We start from the raw sequence: 18286 nt of genomic DNA, 5'->3' as shown, positions 1-18286 counted from the left end.
CCCACATTTCTGGCTCTCAGTTGAGAGGAAGGGCACATTCAGGGGACTGTGAGATGCTGGGTGGGAATAGCCTCTGGGTAGACAGTGGGCAGACCTGATAACCCCAGAGAACCTGAGCACAGGGCGCAGCCAAGGAGCCACCTGGGTGGCAGACCCATCCAGGGTAAGTGTCACAAGCTATGAAATGAGACCTCCAGAAATCCAAAGCCACTTCCCACCCTGAGTAGAGTATACTTAAACGGGCTGCAGGACCGCCTTGTGCTTTAGTGGTAGAACAAGTCAAGTGAGCAGTGATGTCCTTGGGTTACTTACTTAGACTTCTCTGGACCCCAGTGTGCAGTTTTTCCACCTGTCACATGAGGGTCTCTGTCCATGTTTTCAGGGAATGGGCCCACCCCCAGGCTTCTGCTCCATCTTGCTGTTGACCAGTGGGCTCCATTACTGAGAAAGCACAGTTTAAAAACCTACAGGTCTGCCCTTGCACAGGGCAGAGGCAAGATTTGAAAGCACAGCCATCTTCTCCAGAGTCAGAAGTGGGTGTCTGTCCCCTTGGCCTGAGCTGTGTTAAGGAATTCACTGCTGTTAAGGAATTGACAGTGGTGTTGGCTTTTCAATGTGTTATAGACTCTGACTGGTGCAAGGTGAGATCTTGTTTTCCCTGTGGGGACTCTGAGAGGATCAACAACCACATCTCTAGGATGAATAAGGTGTCCACTCTATAGGGTGCTGAAAGAACTCAATGCTCAGTGTGTTCCCTGGGCCTTGGTAGCCCCCACAAAGAAACATTTTATGTTTTCTAACTTTAAGAACTTGAAACTGCTGGGGATAGTGGTGCACATCTTTAATCCCTCGGGACAGGAGGCCAAGGCAGCTGGAGCTCTCTGAGTTCCTGGCCAGCCAGTGCTACATAGTGAGAGCCTGTCTGAGGACATAGCAAGCTCCAGGCCAGGCCAGGTAGGAAAACAAAACACAAACAGAACTTAAAGCCAGCGTTCATGACTCTAGTTGTTGAGGTTTGATTAGGTTCATTTTCTTTTCCCAGCAAAGTTATTCACAGCTTATTAGGCCTGATAGTGAGGTCGAGTGAGGGTAGAGGCTGTGTGTACCTCAGTGGCAGAGCTGTTGCCTAGCGTGCATGTGGCCCTTGGCTCCATCCCCAGCACCACAAAATAAAATTGAAAAAAGACAGAGCTGGAGATGTCGCTCAGTTGGTAGAGAGCCTGCCTGGCAGGCATGGGGCCTGGGTGTGATCCCAGCACATGGAGGTGTCAGCCCCAACTCCACAGTGAGTTTGAGGCTAGCCTGGGCTACATGAGAACCTGCCTTAACAGAAACCTTGCAGACCTAGAGTAAGAATGAGAATTCAGTACCCAGGGTGCCCACAAACTATTCCAGAAGTTTCTCTTTCCTGGCTCCAGAGTGTCACACCGTGTAAGTCTAGCACACTTTCATGAAGAGACAGGGTCCCAGAGTCTGAGATCCCTTGACCTCTTGCCTGGCCACGTCAGTGTGCAGGCCTAAAGGTCCTTTGTCCATGCCTAGAGCATGCTGGGTAGTGTGTAATAATAAATCCCCAAACCAAATCTCTCTTGAGCGGCCTGGAATCCCCATACCAACTTACTCTGAGACACGAAGCCATGATGTTGATTTAGTGTTAGGCCAGGGACAGTTGGGGAACGGGCATCAGGGCCATCTAGGATATATCAGAGACGTCTCGGACCGTGTCTTAGTTACTGTTCTATTATTGTGAAGAAACATCGTGACCAAGGCAACTTAAAAAGGCAAGCATTTACTTGGGCTGGCTTACAGTTTCAGAGGGTTAGTCCATGTCATCATGGTGGCAAGCATGGTACTAAAGCAAAAGCTGATAGCTCACAGCTGATCTGCAGGTTACAGGCAGAGAGAGAGACAGAGAGACTGATCCTGGTGTGTGCCCATGCTGTGCCACGCCTTCTCAACAAGATGTTCCTACTCCAACAAGGCCACATCTCCTAGTCCTTCCAAACAGTTCCACTAACTGGGAACCGTACATTCGAACATGAGTCTATGGGGACCTTTCTCTTTCAAACCACCACCTGTCAAGGCTTTGAACTAGAGAGGGCGGACACTCTTTCTTCCCCTGGTCCTTTTCTTATTCCCTGGCCGCTGAGGCTACTGTCCAGGCATGGTAATGGATAAGAGAGACTGGCCATAAACTTAGTTCTGGGAGAAACTACTCTCTCCAGAGTCAGGAGTTTGACACCGTGTGAGGCAGGGCAAGAGTGGCTGTGAACACTGCTATCTTTCTGCACTCTGCCTTCTGACCTGGGCCTTTAGGGTCCGGCAGCATAATTGAGCACCACTGTATGAGCTGTGCTGAGGCTAGACATAGAGGTAGGACACCTTGTATAATCCCGAGTGAAGGATCAGAATGCATTTGGCCAGTGACCCCTCGAGAATTTTCAGAAGGAGATGGGAAACCGATATAGCATGGTTGGGGGCTATTTTACAGGTTTCAATACCAGGTAGAGTGGCTTTTGATCAAGTATCCTATCTCAGCTCAAAGGAATGAGCAGACAGGCATCATCCAGTCCTTTTCCTCCAGGGCCTATGATGATTTTTAGCATGCAAAATTACCATCTGGAAAGAGGCAGTACTTCAACTTAATCCAGTTCCATCTCAAAATCACATATGTTAACGTGAGATAGTGAGTGCCCTATTGTCCGAGATCTAGAGAGTGAGTTGTTAGACAAAGCTCTGTCTTTCAGGGTTTTGGTCACACGTGGTGAAACAGGTTCAAGACCCTTGGAGACTCAGGGCACCAGCCAACCCCAGGCTACTGCCGTAGCAGTTCCGGTGTTCCGGCCAGAGCTAGACTCAGACCGCGATCCTAGTTCGTCTGTGTTTTAACAAGTTCAGGTAGAGCATATTCTTGGTTCTCCAAGGACAGTCCTGTGACACCTGGAGAAACTGAATCTCCTGGGGCCCCAGACCCAAGGCTGACTCACTCTCAGAGCTTCAGAAGGGCAACTTAATCTTGTGCCGAGCACCCCAGCTAAGTGAGAGGGAGTGAGGCTGGGGAGCCTCCTCTTGCTAGGCACCCTGGCTTAAAGCAGATTAGGTCTGCCTCTCCCTCCCCTCCCCCCACTACCCAGAAAACTGCCTGCATAGCTCCAGGTTCCTCTGCAGATGAATCTAACGATAGTGCATTTGAAGAGTGCATTTGATAGTGCATTTGACAGGCGAAAGTCGCCCCCTGAGGGAGCTACAGAGAGTCACCAGTCATGTCTCCCACGTCACCCTAGTCCAGGAGAGCTGTGGGACAGGTGCTGCTGTGCACCAGCTAGGAGCCAGGAAGGGAGGGAGGCCTTGTGCACGTGTCCTCCCTGTCACTATGGAGCAGTGCTGAGGAGGGTAGATGGTCAGCTCCTGTTTAGTGCCCAGTCATCTCCAGAAGCTCCAGAACCTGGATACTAATCTTCCAGCCCCATGTGGACTTAGTCTCCAAGCCGGGTTTTAGCTCAGCTTCTGGTCCTGCCTTACTCAGTGGGCAAGTGTCTGGCCTTTCTGAGCCTCTAGATTGTCACCTGGGAAGTGGGAGGTATGGAGTGACCCTTTGGGATGTACCCCTGTAGGAGGAAGACTTGCCATAGCTCAGTGCAGGGTGCCGCCTTGTTAGCAAGCTGGGTAGGCTGGGAATCCTCTACTTCTCCCATCTGAGGCAGTGTCTTGGGGTTTCTATTGCTGGGGAGAGACCACAGCAACTCTTATAAAGAAAACATTTAATTGAGGGTGGCTCACTTGTAGTTTCAGGGGTTCAGTCTATTATCGTCATGAAGGGGAGCATAGCAGCTTGTTGGAGCTGAGTGCTACCTCTTGCAGGCAATGCAAAGTTGATTGACAGTCACAATGAGGGAAGCTTGAGTAAAAGAGACCTCAAAGCCTGTGCTGCAGTAACACACTTCCTCCAGCAAGGCCACACCCCCTAATAGTGCTACTCCCTTTGAGGGCCATTTTCTCTCGAACCACCATAAGCAGCATGCTGCATGTCTATCTGAATAGCCTTCTTTTGGCCTAAGCTTTGTGCTGTAGTAACATCCTGGCCTCAGTTAGCCCTGGAGTATGAACTTGCCTTTTTTAGGGAGAAAAGCAAGCATGTAACTCTGGCACCCAGAAGATCTTTCTCATGGACCAATTCTCACAGACCATAGTGCGCTAGCCTCCTGTGAGGGGCAGAATAGGGGTAGAAACATTCCACAGCCACATTGAGGGTAATGGTGGGTCAGCTGATGTCATCTCAAGTCACCACGCACCCTTTGACTCTATGGACACCTCAGACCCCATCACTTGGCAATCAGCATGGCTCACTGTAAAGCTAGAGGCACCTGAGCTCCTTGTTGCTGTTTTGTAGACAAAACAGGGCTGTGGTCCTGGCAGAGCCTGGCACAGGCCGCACTTCTGGCTTAGCATGCAGCCATTCTGCCCCTTCAAAGGGTGCCTCACTTCATGATCTCTAGGGGAGCAGCCATGGCTGCTGAGCATCCACGTGCACATAAGACACACGTCACAGCTTTGTCCTCCGTAGTGAGAGCTGTCATTTATGCAGTTGCCGGAGTGGACAGCAAGTGGTCAGGCTGGGTTCGGCTGTCCTGTGGACTCCGCATACTGTGCAGGGTATCTGCCCAGCGCAGGCCCGGGGAGTGAGGCTCTGTGTAAACTGGCTGCAGCCTGCCCTCCCTGTAGACCCCACTCCTTGCCAGGCATCTGGGTATCAGTGTCTGTATCTTCCGTACTCACAACCTCAGTGGGTGACCGAGCAGAAGACAGGCTCCCGTCGTGACGTTTGGGAGACAGTCCTTTGGGAAGACCTGTTTTCAGCCCAGTGTTAACCTCTATGCTTGTCTGACCCAACACTGTCCCCTGGCTTTGCCTCCTTCTGTCAGAGGTTTTGGGAGAGATCCAGGAGGCTTATGGGTGAGAACCTGGCCTTCCATTTGCTAGCTGATTTTGGCCAGCCGCTCACTCTTAGCCCTCCAGCCTATTTGTTTGTAAGGGGAACTAGCTTCAGAGTATTATTCCGAGGACAGATCAGACTCGGTAAGAGGGTGTGTGCACAGCAATAGGGTTTGCACTGGAGGGCTCTGCCGTCGGCATCCCGCCAGCCTACGTCTCCTAGATGCCCAGCAAGGGCGGTGCCCAAGCATATAGTTGGTGCAGGTTGTTCTCTTCTCTGGCAGTTTCTGTGTCAGCCATTGAACACCTTGGGTTGTAGAGTTAGGGTGCCATGGAGACAGTGTCCTGATGTAAGAAGACCCTTAGAGTCTAGCAGGATGGGAGGAATGGTCATGTGGGGGAAGAGTGTTGAGTATCTTGAGGTTAGTGGAATGGTGGCTGGGGCCCTCTGTTGTCTTTTCGCTCAGAGTCCATGTGGCCCCTGTCACCAATCAGCGGTGGATCTGGTACCAAGTCAGCCCTTCTACCTGCTGAGCTGTGGGGAGGGGCAAACAGCAGCTTACTGAACAAACCCTTTTTAGGGAATAACATGTTGAAACACCACCCCCCACACCCCCCAAAAACGCATTGACTGTCGTGGCTGTCCCTCTGTGCTGGCTTGTTGTCATTGTGGTCCCTGTCACTTGATCCCCATCCTTTCTGAAAGAATATATGATTTTTTTTCTCATCAGGTTGTCTTCACAGACTAACCCTCTCACTTATATTCTGTGTTTGTCTCCCCTCCCCGGTTCCCCTTCTCCTTCTCATAGACTGACCCTTGGTTATCGTTGCAGAATTACGGCAGCGGCATGAGACCACCACCCAACTCCCTCGGCCCCGCCATGCCTGGGATTAACATGTAAGGCAAAAAGGCCCTGGCCAGTGCCTCAGGGCCTATGGCCTCCCCACTCATGTTGGAACCCCAGAAGACTCCTAAGAGTCACTGGTGCCTCTCAAGACCTCAGTTTCCTCATCCTTAGGATGAAAACTCTGCCTTACAGTGTCGTGTGCCAGGCACACTGTTGGGCATGCTCATTATCTTCAGGCTACACCCGCAAGGCGTGGTTATTCCCCGCCTGTGATGTCACTGAGGCACAGAGAGGTAGAATGACTTCCTCAGGCTTGCACAGCTTCAATGGCTGATCTAAGATTTAACCCCTCATCTCTAGTGCTTGTATGAGAATCTGTGGCCTATCTTTCTAGGGAAAAGCAGAAAGACTTTATATATCATTTTATAAATATGTAATTTACAAGTTTTACATAAAGTGTGAAGGAGTGTGTGAGTCTCCAGCCATGGGGCTACCTGTCACCACCCCAGAGTCAGGTGGCCTCTGGGACTTCTGCGCTGATGTCAGCCTGCTCCTCTGCCCCTGCTGGCTCCATCTGTAGAGTCTCTAGCATCACTTTGATTGTTTCCATCTCTCCTTCTCTCAGGGGCCCAGGAGCTGGCAGACCCTGGCCCAATCCCAACAGTGCTAACTCAGTGAGTATCCAGGTCTGGTGGGGCACCGTTATCCAGGAAGAGGTTCTGGGCACAGGGTAAATCCTGTCTCCAGGAAGGTGTCAGGATGGAGAAGTACAGGGGGATTCCACCTTATGCCTCTGAGAAGAAGGCACCTGTGGGTGGAGCCCTTGGGCACTGTGCTGGGATCCTCGAAGGTGGTCCTGCCCTGCAGAAGCTCATGGGTACCAGCCGAGAGCTTGGGCTTCAGGTGCATCATTTGTTGAGGGAAGAGGATTTTGGTTTTAACACTGAGGCAGATAGATGATTGAGGGCTCAGTGCAGACAAGCTGGGAAGAGGGGTGGGTGTGGGTGTTGCTCTCTCCCACCCTCCCAAAAGGAAGGTCTCCTGGAACCGTCCTGTCCTATTGGAAAACAAGGCCAATCCCCAGGACCACTGCATTGTGGCCTCACTCCTGTCTCAGACTGCTTCCGGAAACTTACCGGGTTATTAATTCACTGGGGCCCCATGCCTCTCCTAAGAGTGGGTTTGGAAGTGAGAGGGCACAATACTTGTCTGCCAGGGAAGGCAGTTCCAATACATGGCTCCTCAATCTTCTTTCCAGATCCCGTACTCCTCCTCCTCACCCGGTACCTATGTGGTAAGTGCAGCTGCGGGTTTTGACTACCCAGTGCCAATGACCAACTACTGCCTGGCAGGAGAGCCCAAGATCCAAATTGCCAGGGCTTTTGCTATCAGTGTTTAGGTATTTGTACAGGCCCGGAGTGGTCCAAATTTCTCCAGAGCTGACCCAGGAGGGGTCTCCTTCTGAGCGGCTACCCAGCAGATTACTCCCATAGTGCTTCTGGCTTTCACTAGTAACTATGTGTTCACCCTCCACTGGTGCCTCTTGACTTGAGAGGAAGATGTGTAAGTCCAGCTTCCTTCAGGCTTGCATGCTCCAGTTCTGAGTGCAAGAGACACACGCCCAGCCCTGGAAGGTGCCAGGCTTGCCTGGGCACTGGTAGGTAGCATAGCAGCCTCCCAAGCTCTTATCACCACAGGTTACTGATGATACCTTTTATCTCATCTCAGGGACCCCCTGGTGGTGGCGGCCCTCCAGGAACCCCCATTATGCCTAGTCCTGCGGGTAAGATGCCTTGAGGGGAAAGAAAAGCCCAATGGGAGTGGGGTGCCGTGCCGTGTGGTCCTGAGGGCTCTGTTGCAGAGCCCGGTCTTTCAGCCACTGCTTTCTGAGCAGTGTATCCTCTGTCAGGCACTGACACCTAGGGATGGGATTTAAGGGCCCTGAGCCCTTTGACATCACTAACCCATGGTGTGACCTCTGTCGGGTGACCCACCTTGTGCTCCTTTACACTGCTTAGTGAAGAACAAGGCCAAGGCTGAGCCAAGGTCAGGAACAACAAGGTTTCTTTACCCTAGATGACCCAGAAAGGGTCTTTGGGGGCCCCCCCGCAACTTGGGGCACACACACACACATTCCCCATGAAGTTCCAGATCTCTAGGCTTCTTTCTGGTCCTCTGTGTAAGAGATCTCCTTTCCCTGTTTCTTTTATCTGGAGAGGGCATGTGCACACGAGGGCAGGTGCACACATGCACATACACACAGTCACAATTATCTGTCTACTCGCTAAGAATAGCATTGCAGTCAGCCGGAAGGAGTGCAGCACACATCCCCTACCCAGCCCAAAATAGAGGGAGAATTTCTGCTCCTGAGAGAGCACTGCTAACTTATTTCCTGAGGAGACTTTCCTGGCTGGGTGGGGAGTGGCCGGAGCCTCCCCTTCCAGCTCCCTATAAAGGAAATCTGCTCAGCTGCAGGGGTGGAGCTGACTGCAGCCACAGCCGGCTCCCGCTCCAGCTCCCCCTCTGCAGCATTGATGAGCGGCGTGACCTACATTCAGACTGGGTCACGTTAACCCACTCCGTATGTTAATGCGTCCCCAGCCCCATCCCTGTCTCCTTCCTACCCCTCAGCCTAGCAGAGTGGTTCTGGGTAACTTGCTGCATTTCCTTTCCCTGGGTGGGGCTGAGAGAGAGCACAGGTATGTCCTTGTGTCCTTGCTAAGCCTGTGGAACGGATCTGAAGTCCCCTGTGCTGTACCTGTCCTGCTGCCCAGGTGCCCTGAAATTCTTGGGTTTGTGGTTGAGTGGTTTTCACAGTTGAATTTTCTGTGATTAAAAACTTGGTGAATCTTCATTAAATACAAATTACCCAGAAGATGGTGATACTTAGAAGAAATTTTAGGTGATAAAATACCAAAGAATGAGTTCAAGTGCCACGAGTTTGTTTTAATTAAGAAATGAATTAATCACTTCAACTATACGGTTTCCACTATTCTACAGATTCAACAAATTCCAGTGACAACATCTACACAATGATTAATCCTGTGCCGCCTGGAGGCAGCCGGTCCAACGTGAGTCTGCTTTCTGCTCATTTCCATACCAGATACCATAACAAATCATAATTAACTTCATCAGCTGAGGGGAAAGCAAGTGTAATTGATTTCAGCCATTTGTTACCAAAGATGAATAAAATAAACCATCAGAAAAGTGATTACCTCTTGGGCAAGTCAGTCCTCATCTTATCACTAGTGGAGGTGGGGAGGGGCCAGGGTTCACCCTCTGGTCAGGTGTGAGGATTCTGGCAAGGGAAAGCACCAGGCTGCAGGGCGCTCTGACTTAGTCCCCATTCTCCTGGCTGGCTGTGCCACCTTGGAGTTCCTCTCTCCCATCTTCCCTGTCTCCTGAGCATTATAGCTGAGGGCGAAACTTGAGGTGTGCCTTTGGGGACCCGCCTCACCCATGTCAGTGCCAACATGGCAGCTGCTTGCCTCTACTCTGGTTCTTCTCTCATCCGGAATTCCACCTGCCCTGCTTCTCGTGTGCCTGTCCCCAGTGCCACGTTCCCTAAGCATGCTCTATGGGACTGCTGTACAGCCAGGTCATCATCCCACTCGCCTCTGGAAGGAGGAGATGAGCTGGTCTAGTGTGGGTTCTGGGGTGCCCTGCCCAGTGCCCAAGATAATACAGGAATCACCTCAGGTGTCCGATTTCCATGTATGGGCTGCCCTGCACTGAAGACAGCACACATTTGTCTGTCTGTCTGTTGATGAGGAACAAGTCCAGGACCTTGTACACAGTAAGCACGTGCCCTCCTCCTGGGCTGTGCCACCAACACTAGGTACTGAATACATTCCAGCTCCCCAGCAGCCCTGCAGAGGTCATGCTCTTTGGCCTGTTTCCTCAGCCAGGGCCATGTGTTGAATAAATGTGGGGAAGTCTATTATACAGACCTCCCTCCCACCCACTTGCCTTGCTGCTCCTCACTGGGGTTGTGATTCATCCATCTAGATCTTAGCAGTAAAAGCTCTGTATGCTGAGATACCCCAGGCATAAGTCCTGTGTCATAACGTGAGTGGTGAGTGTTGACGGGTGAGTGGAAAGAGTACCACACAGAGGCTCACTGCACGGTGGAAACCACTGTGGTTGAGTCAGATGGACCCGGCTTAGCTCATCTGTCACCTGCAGTCACCGTCGTTGTGTTTTCCCGGCCTGTGGGTGCCGATGGGCATCACTCGGGCTGTGGCGCCAGGGCACAGCCCCTCTCTCCCTGCTACTGCAGTTCACTCTCCAGTGTGCGTTTGCCTTTGCCACTGTGAATACTGTGACCATGTGCTTAAGAGCTGAGGTCATTGAAACTACGAACCGTGACAATGCCAGCTCCAGTGTGACCCAGACAGCACAAAAGAGAAAGCTAAATAACCCTCATTCTTTTGACAGGTTTAAAGGCACAGAACTTGATGAGGACACTCAAGAACATTACACTGTGTGTAGACTTAGGGGTGGTCAGGGAGGGGTGGAGAAGCTCTCTCCCCCTAAGGTTCCTTCTGAACCGAGAGCTCTATTTCTTCTTTGGAGTGATTCAGGTGTCCAGTCAAAAACAGTGACCCCCCCAAGTTACCATGAGCGTACACTTGAGTGAGCACAGCCATCACCCCATTCCCTGATTGCACTGTAAATGACACAGGTGTGTTCGGATCTAGTGGTTGCAACGAGCTCCTATGTGTAAACCAAAGGGAAGGGATTTTTGCTAACTTTAGATGTCCCAGCCCTTGGGCACAGCTGTGTTCTTCACAGTACGCCAGTGACACTGCACATTGTTGTAATACAAGACTGCATACCGAGTGTGCAGCTCAGGCTTAGAGCCGCTGCCTCAAATGCAGGAGACCCTGGGTTCCATCCCCCAACACTACCTAGAAAACAAAACAAAAGACAATTCCTGGTAGCTCTGTTAATTTAAGAGCTGAAATTCTACATTATCTTGATTTCCATGAGGCTTTTAATGGAACTGCAGAAAGCAGAACTATTTCCTTATTAAATCCAGCTCGAGTTTGCTCATTGATCTGCATGTCCAGCAAACAGCTTTAGTATCACTCATGGAAGATCCATGAAACCTCACCAGTGAAGGGAGGCAGCCCTTACCCCTGTGCCTTCACGATGCTGCCGTTCGGGTCATTTGTAGCTTTATAAAAGAACGTCATGCAAATTTTACTTCATAGAAATAGCGAATACCAGCTAGGTGGTGGTGGCTCATGTCTTTAATCTCAGCACTTGGGAGGCAGAGGCAGGTGAATCTCTGTGAGTTCAAGGTCAGCCTGCTCCACAGAGCTAATTCCAGGACAACCAGAGCTGTTACACAAAGAAACCATACCTCAAAAAGTAGAAAGAGGGGAGGGAAGGAAGGAAGGAAGGAAGGAAGGAAGGAAGGAAGGAAGGAAGGAAGGAAGGAAGGAATGGATGGAGATACCAGCTGGGCATGGTGGCACTTACCTTTAAACCCAGCAGTTGAGAGGTGGAGGCAGGTGGAACTCTGTTCAAGGCTAATATAATTTACTCACAGAAAACCCTGTCTCAGCCTCCTCCCCCCGCCCCCATACACACACACTCCGCCCAAATAATAGGATGCCTCTGTTGGATGCCTGTAAAGTGACAGTCATCTCTGGCAACCACAGAAAAGTTGTTAAGCGTTGCCTTTAAAAACTCAGTATTTTTGCTGGGCGGTGGCAGTGCCTGCCTTTAGTCCCCGCACTCGGGAGGCAGAGGCAGGTGGGTCTATAAAGTGAGTTCCACGACACCAAAGGCTATGCAAAGAAACCCTGTCTCAAAAAAACTCAAAAATCAAAACAAAAAACCACACACCGCAATATTTTTGCTGAGTATGGTGGCAGTGCCTGCCTTTAATCCCAGCACTCAGGAGACGGGCATGCAGATACCTGAGCGAGGTCAGCTGGGTCTACGAAGTGAGTTCTAGGAAAGCCGAAGCCACACAGAGAAACCAAACCAGCTAAACAAACACCACCCCACAACTCACAGTTTTTAAAATGAGACACCTAAAATCCTAGCACTTGAGGAGGCAGAGAGGCAGGAAGATTGCCATGTGTTCTAGGCCAGCATAGGCAACATAACAAGTGTGGGATCAGCCAGGGCTGTATAGTGAGAACCGCATCTCAAAACACAAAAACTAAGGTGTGACAAGAAGGATATCCGCGTCTGGTCAGGAAGTCTGATCAGGAAGGGTAAGAAAAGGCGTAGATTAAAAGGAAGGTGTGTGTGCTCACCTGGACGGTCGCGCTAACCTCACACCAGAGAAAGAATGGCTTAGTTTTTCAGAAATGAGGCTGCAGGAGAACTCAGAAAATGCCATGGTCAAGGGCAGCCAAGCTAAACAAGAATTCAACTTGGATCTCACAAGTTGAAGTATCCTCATGTGAAAAAGAGCTTTAATTGAGCAGATGTCTGTCCTGTGTGTGCTAGTGTGTAGGAGTACTGGCCATCACAGGCAGGAATGTCACACTAAAAAGGCCAGCCCAGTGGTAGAAGGAAGGTCAGACAAGCATTGTTGGAAATACGGTGTCCTCACACACGACGTCTCTTCAAACAACCCAGAGGCTAACTGCTACTGATAACTGGTCCGGGCGTTTTGTTTAAGTAATGGTGTTTCTGTATTAGAAAGTTAACCAGTATAGACTAAAGGAGTGGAGCTGGGACAAGTGGCACACAGGCACGCAGGCGAGGTGGCCTCCCTCACACCAGCACATAAAAACAGGCGTGAGCACTGGGAGATGGGCTTGCTGTGCGCGTGTTCAGGCTCCCAGAACACCTGGGCTTTGTTGTTTGTTTGTTAAGCTGGACCATGCCCGTGCCTGTACTCCCAGCAGATGAGCAGAGAGCAGAGTTCGCAGTCAGTGAGAGACTCCTAACCATGACTTCCTGGTGTCCATGTGCACATGTACACATTCACCTCCACAGGTGTATGTACAGAAACGTGTACACACACCCATACACATAATTAAAAATAAAAATTACCCCTCCCCCAATTTAAACCAGATGCATTGGCGCGTGCGCGTAGATATATAACTGCTGGATGCTGAAGCAGGAACATGACTTGATCCCAGGAATTCAAGGCAACTAGTGTTGAGTCATCTCAAGAGAGGACAAGGAGAAGGTTATAGAAGGTGGGTTATAGAAAACCCACAGAATGGAGGAAATATACCCAATAAAAGATTGAAATTCAAAATATAGAAGGAGCTCTGACAACTCAGTAATAAGCAGACATCCTAATTTAAAAGTGGGACAAATAACTGAATAGATGTTTCTCCCTAAGCACATGAAGACGCTGTTAAGAAATGCGGGTTGACACGGTGAGGTAGCAAGACAGGAGGATGGCTGTGATCAGAAACCTGGCAGTGACTGTTGTTGGGGCGGAAGTAGCAGAAGGAACCCTCATCCGCCGCTGATAGGAATGTCACATGGTGCAGTTGCCACGGAGGGCAGAGAGACTGACTGTGACGTCCGCTCAGGTGCCCCTGTCAGAACTGGAAACACCTGGCCATGGAGCTGAGCGTGAAACCACCCTGAGTCTGTGGTGAACAAATGTGTGTGGCAGAGTTCTGCCCTGGACTTCAGTCCATAAGAAGAAGCACAGTACATATTTGAGCAAAAACATGAGGGAGCCTTGGAAACGTGCTAAGAGATTAACGCTAGCCACTGAAGGCCGTGGGGTGCCGTGTCTGGAATAGGCAAATCCATAGAAATGAAACAGACTGACCATTGCTGGGCTGAGGGTCAGGGTGATAGAAGTGTCCTAAAGTTGATATGGAGTTCCCCAACCCTAAACACAATGGATCAGTTGTATGAGGTATGAATGTTTGTATGTTATTAAGCGGTAAGTGGAAATACATAATAATATATGTGATTTCAAAATTACCTGATCTGGAGACAGACGAGTTAGTGTAAGTTTTGATCCAGCGCTTGGGAGGTAGTCGTGTCCCTGAATTTAAGGGTAGCCAGTGTTAAATATGCCCTGTATTTAAAAAAATGACCAAAAAAACCCCAAAATTTATTTTTATGTATTGGTCATATCTGTGTTAGAATAATGGCATGTGTTTGTTTGCGTATGTGATGTATGTATTATGTTAGCAACTTTGGATACTTTTTGGCCTGGGACAGCCATGTCCTAGGAGCCTAATAAGGTGACCACCCCTTCATCTTTGTATCATTTGGGTTAATTAGCATGAATTTGGCTGCTTCACTGTTCCTGGAAAAGTGACAAAGACTCAGAGTCCCTATGTTCAGGAAGTGACTTATACCCAGCCCCTGCACACATCAGCTCTCTGCCGCCTCCTGTACCATGGTCGGTTGCCCACACAGCAGTTCTGGAATGGCTTCTGCCATCTGTTTTGTCTGCCCAGGTTCCATTCATTTCTGCTAAAGCTTTGCCATCTCCTCCATGCAGCCCATTCTGATTTCCCTGCAGTCTATGACTGTGTTTAGAACTCAGCTGGCCACTCTTGCTGCAGGGCTGTGACACAGGTGTGACCCAGCAGTTCTCCCTCTGTCACTCCTTATCCAGTCAGCATCACAGGTCCTGGCTTCAGGCTAGACTCCTTGGTAAGCCAGGACCGTGAGATGTGGCCTTCCTTCCTGAGGTGGCCTTGAGAGTTGTAGACAGGGTGGCGTGGAGTAGATTCTTCACCGCTGCCCCCGAGACATCCCATGTCTGAGGGACAGCCCATAATAGGCTGCCCTGCTCCACTCTCAGCTTCTCCTCTGCCCCAGGAGATCTGTGCAAAGCATTTTCTATGCCCTGCTTCAGTTTTCTCACCTGTACAATGCAGATGACAATCTTTAGTCATGTGGTCTGGCCTGTGCAGTCAGTCGAGATTCATTCCTGTGCAGTAATGGCTGCTGAACCAGATCCCTAACCAAACACTGAGGAGGTCCGAGAAATCGGCTAGCTGGCTGTGCGTGGAACCTGGCGGCTTTGGTCTGGGTCCTTTCTCCTGAGTTGGCTCATTTGACTGATAAATAAAACCAGGTCCCTCCATTGGGCAATCCCCAGGGTGAAGACAAGGAACCTGTTCTAGTCACCCAGGCACCCAGTGCTTAAGTCTGCACAAGGAGACCACCACCCTGGAGCATCCTGGGTGGTATTTCTAAGCAGCTGGGTCCCAAGGCCTGAGCCTTTCAGGGAAACGGGACAGGAGTGCAAAGGGCCTGGGTCCTCTAACCATCCTGTGCTTCCCCCACAGTTTCCAATGGGTCCCGGCTCAGATGGCCCGATGGGAGGCATGGGCGGCATGGAGCCACACCACATGAATGGATCCTTAGGTAAGCCCACACCTACACATGGCTCCACTCCGCCTCAGCTCCTGGGTCCCTTGGGACAGTGTTCGTTGTGACTAAGCTCCTAGAAGGTCCTGAGCAAATGCTCCTGCCTACACTGAGGTGAACTCCATGCACAGAGCCAGAAAGCAAAGGGTCCTCAGAGGATGGAGAACACACAGAAGCGTGGGCCAGCAACTAAGTGGGCCAGGCACGGTGACACACATTACTGTAGTGTAGCACGCAGGAACCTGAGGCAGGAGGATCACAAGTTTCAAGCTAGCCTGAAATATTCTACTACAGGTGTATAAGTGAGACCCGAGAAAGCTAGAGCTGGGCACATGGTTTTTCAGCTTTCATCTGAGCACTTAGGATGCTAAGGCAGCGACAGGAGGATCCCCGAGGCTTGCTGCCAGCCAATCTATAGTTGAATCAGCAAGCTGAATCCAGGCTCAGTGAGAGAATTTGTCTCAAAAAGAAAGGTGGAAAGCACCTGGCAGTGATCTCTGACCTCCTCCAGTGTGCACTCCTGTGTACACATACACACATGAGAACAGGACCTACATATACTCAACACACACACACCCCGAAGGAAGGAAAGAAAGGAATGCCCTGACTTGGCCTCTTCTTCCCTTTTAGGATCAGGAGACATAGATGGACTTCCAAAAGTGAGTGATGCTTATTGTCCCCTCCCTCAGTATCACCCTCTCTGTTAGGTCAGTTGTTGGGGACACGGACTCACCTCCTTATCTCTTTCCACAGAATTCTCCTAACAACATAAGTGGCATTAGCAATCCTCCAGGCACCCCCCGAGATGACGGCGAGCTAGGAGGGAACTTCCTCCACTCCTTCCAGAACGACAATGTAAGTTCCCAGAGCCCCTGACTCTTGTAGTGCATGGGTCCCGGGAGTTCCCTTAGGCCTGAGGACCCTGGAACTGCGTTTCCTGCCACCTGGTCCTTCGGGGGGTAGGGGTGGGGTGCGGGTGCTGTGTGAAGGCTGGAAGCCTTCAGCATTCCTAAGCAGAAATGGCTGGGAAAGCTCTGGGCTGAATTGGTCAGGCAACACCAGCCCATGGGATCGTGCAAGCAGGAACTTCCTGGGCCCTCGGTGCACTGGGGCCAGGTGAATTTCTGTGTTCATCCTCATTGATGAAAACAGCTTCGGAGAACCCCAGACTCTTGCTAGTCCACAGCACCCTCCAGGAACCTGGACTCAATAAATTCCAGTACCCTACTGTCTTGGTTTCCCTAAGAAACTTGACTCCAAGGAATACGGACTAGAGGCCATTTGTGCTTCCAGAGTTTAGACTGGTCCCAGAGGAGTCACCTAGCTCCTGCACCCTTGGCTTCACCCTGTCCTCCCCTCCCCACCTGACAGCCCCCCAACCCTGCTTCTCCCCGCAGTATTCTCCGAGCATGACGATGAGTGTGTGACCCCCGAGCCGGCGCTGCAGGCAGAAGATGCCAGAAATTATGCAAGAAGAAGTGAGGTGTCGATACCAGGAGCTGGGGGAGGGTGTCTCCTGCTCCCCTCCACCCCTCCCATCCACTCTCCCACCTTTCCCAATTTTAGTTTCATGCAATAAAAAGGCCAAACTTTTTATTCCATAAAACATGAAGGACAAAAACTCAAAAAAATGTATTTCAAGTCAGCAATCAGAAAAATCCTACCCTCTCCTCACCCTAAAGGACCTTTCTGTACATGACACTTTTTGTTTGTCCGTTTGTTTGTTTGGAATTTTATCGTTGCTGGGATTTTTAATTTGTTTTTGGGGGGGTTTCTTTTAGGGAAAAAAATTTTTTTAATGGAAGCTTCTAGCAAGCCCTACACCCACCCCACTCTTTGCTTTCTTCTTTAAAAAAAAAAAAAAGGAACAAAAAAAAAAGGAAAAAGAAAAAAAGGCCAAAAAAAAAAAGGGAAGAAAAACTCACAAGCCCTGCCACGTGTCCTACCACCAGAAAGCTAGTCTAGGTGTGCGATGCCACACTGACGTTGTAGCCATCTAATAATAATAATAAACTGGACAGTTTACAACCGGTGGTCCCTTTCAAAGGCTGTCTGGGGAGAAGGAAGAGTCCGCCATTTCCACGTGGGCCTTTGGGGTTTGCACCGGGCGAAGAGACGATCTGGCTGGCCATCACAACACACCGGCACCCCTGTGGCCATAGCACCCAGAGCCCCCGACCATCGCTGTGACCCAGCATACACACTGTTCCCGGATGGCTGCCTCTTCAGACCTCGTGCCCGGCCACTGGGGCCTCCAGCCCCCAGTCCCCACCGCTCTTGGCAAGACTCCTGCTGGCTGGGTAGGAGAGGCCCCACCCACAGAATGGCTGTGATCTGGGACATGGAACTGGCCTCCACGTTCTGGTCCCTAAGATCCTCACATAGTGCGCACAGGCAGGGCAGGCTGAAGTGGTTTTCTTTTTTTTCTTTTTTTCTCCTGTTTGTCATTTTTCAAAGATGGGTATTGGTTAGAATCGCTCTGTATTTGCTTGGAACTGGATGGACAGACTTCGGCATCGCTGTGGGGGTGGGGGGAGCACCAGCAACCAAACAGACGCGGTCTCTGGTCCTGTTTTTATTTTCAAAAACCTACAAACCTGATGGTGGAGCTGTCCCCTCCTAGGAGGAGTGACTTGGCTGCCCTGGCCTCGCCCTGGCAACCTCTGTGTCTTGCCCTGAAGACACTGAATTCTTTGTACATTTACACCCTCCTCGTGCCCCGCCCACCCTTGTAGCTGGTCTTTGTTTTCTTACCTCCCCTTTCTGACCCATGTATATCATATTCTGTGAGATACCATCTGCCTGAAAAAAGACCTTGTGCGGATTCTTGGGAACATTGTAGCTGTTTCTGTGTTTTTTCTTACCTTGTAGTCTGGTTCTGAATTATGAGAGGAAAAAAAAGTAATTATGATACATTGTAGTTTGTGTACGATATATGTTGATAACGTTTTATTAAAGGGACATCTTTTTTCCGCAGCCCTTCCTGACATGTTTGGGGGGAGCCCGGGTAGGAGCTGGTGCTACTGATCAGGAAGGAGAGTGTGAGCCTGGCACCTGAGACTTCTTCCTTGCTCGCCAGGCACCTGCTGCCTTTCCCTGGGCCTGAGTTCAATGCTTAATGTAGCAGCCTTGGAAGTGGGGTTGGGACAGGTGGGCACCAGTTACCTCAAACCCTT

General features: G+C 50.5%; 1 protein-coding gene across 2 annotated transcripts in view; it reads left to right on the top strand.

The window, feature by feature from the left end:
- Ssbp3 (single stranded DNA binding protein 3) overlaps positions 1-18086 on the top strand; it is a 141300-nt gene extending 123214 nt beyond the window's left edge. For both annotated transcript variants that reach the window (XM_050136169.1, XM_050136170.1), the window contains 9 exons: positions 5766-5830; positions 6406-6454; positions 7039-7074; positions 7509-7563; positions 8781-8851; positions 15029-15107; positions 15741-15769; positions 15864-15965; positions 16508-18086. In XM_050136169.1, the coding sequence (XP_049992126.1) occupies positions 5766-5830; positions 6406-6454; positions 7039-7074; positions 7509-7563; positions 8781-8851; positions 15029-15107; positions 15741-15769; positions 15864-15965; positions 16508-16537 (516 nt within the window). In that variant the 3' untranslated portion in view covers positions 16538-18086. The remainder of the gene's footprint in view (positions 1-5765; positions 5831-6405; positions 6455-7038; positions 7075-7508; positions 7564-8780; positions 8852-15028; positions 15108-15740; positions 15770-15863; positions 15966-16507) is intronic.
- Positions 18087-18286: the final 200 nt, after the last annotated feature.

The sequence above is a fragment of the Alexandromys fortis genome, unplaced genomic scaffold (assembly GCF_014885135.2).
Source record: "Alexandromys fortis isolate MF-2015 unplaced genomic scaffold, M_Fortis_MF-2015_v1.1 scaffold_13, whole genome shotgun sequence".
NCBI classification, from domain to species: domain Eukaryota; kingdom Metazoa; phylum Chordata; class Mammalia; order Rodentia; family Cricetidae; genus Alexandromys; species Alexandromys fortis.
The sequence above is the reverse complement of the archived record's forward strand: the minus strand, read 5'-3'. Positions and strand labels throughout refer to the sequence as shown.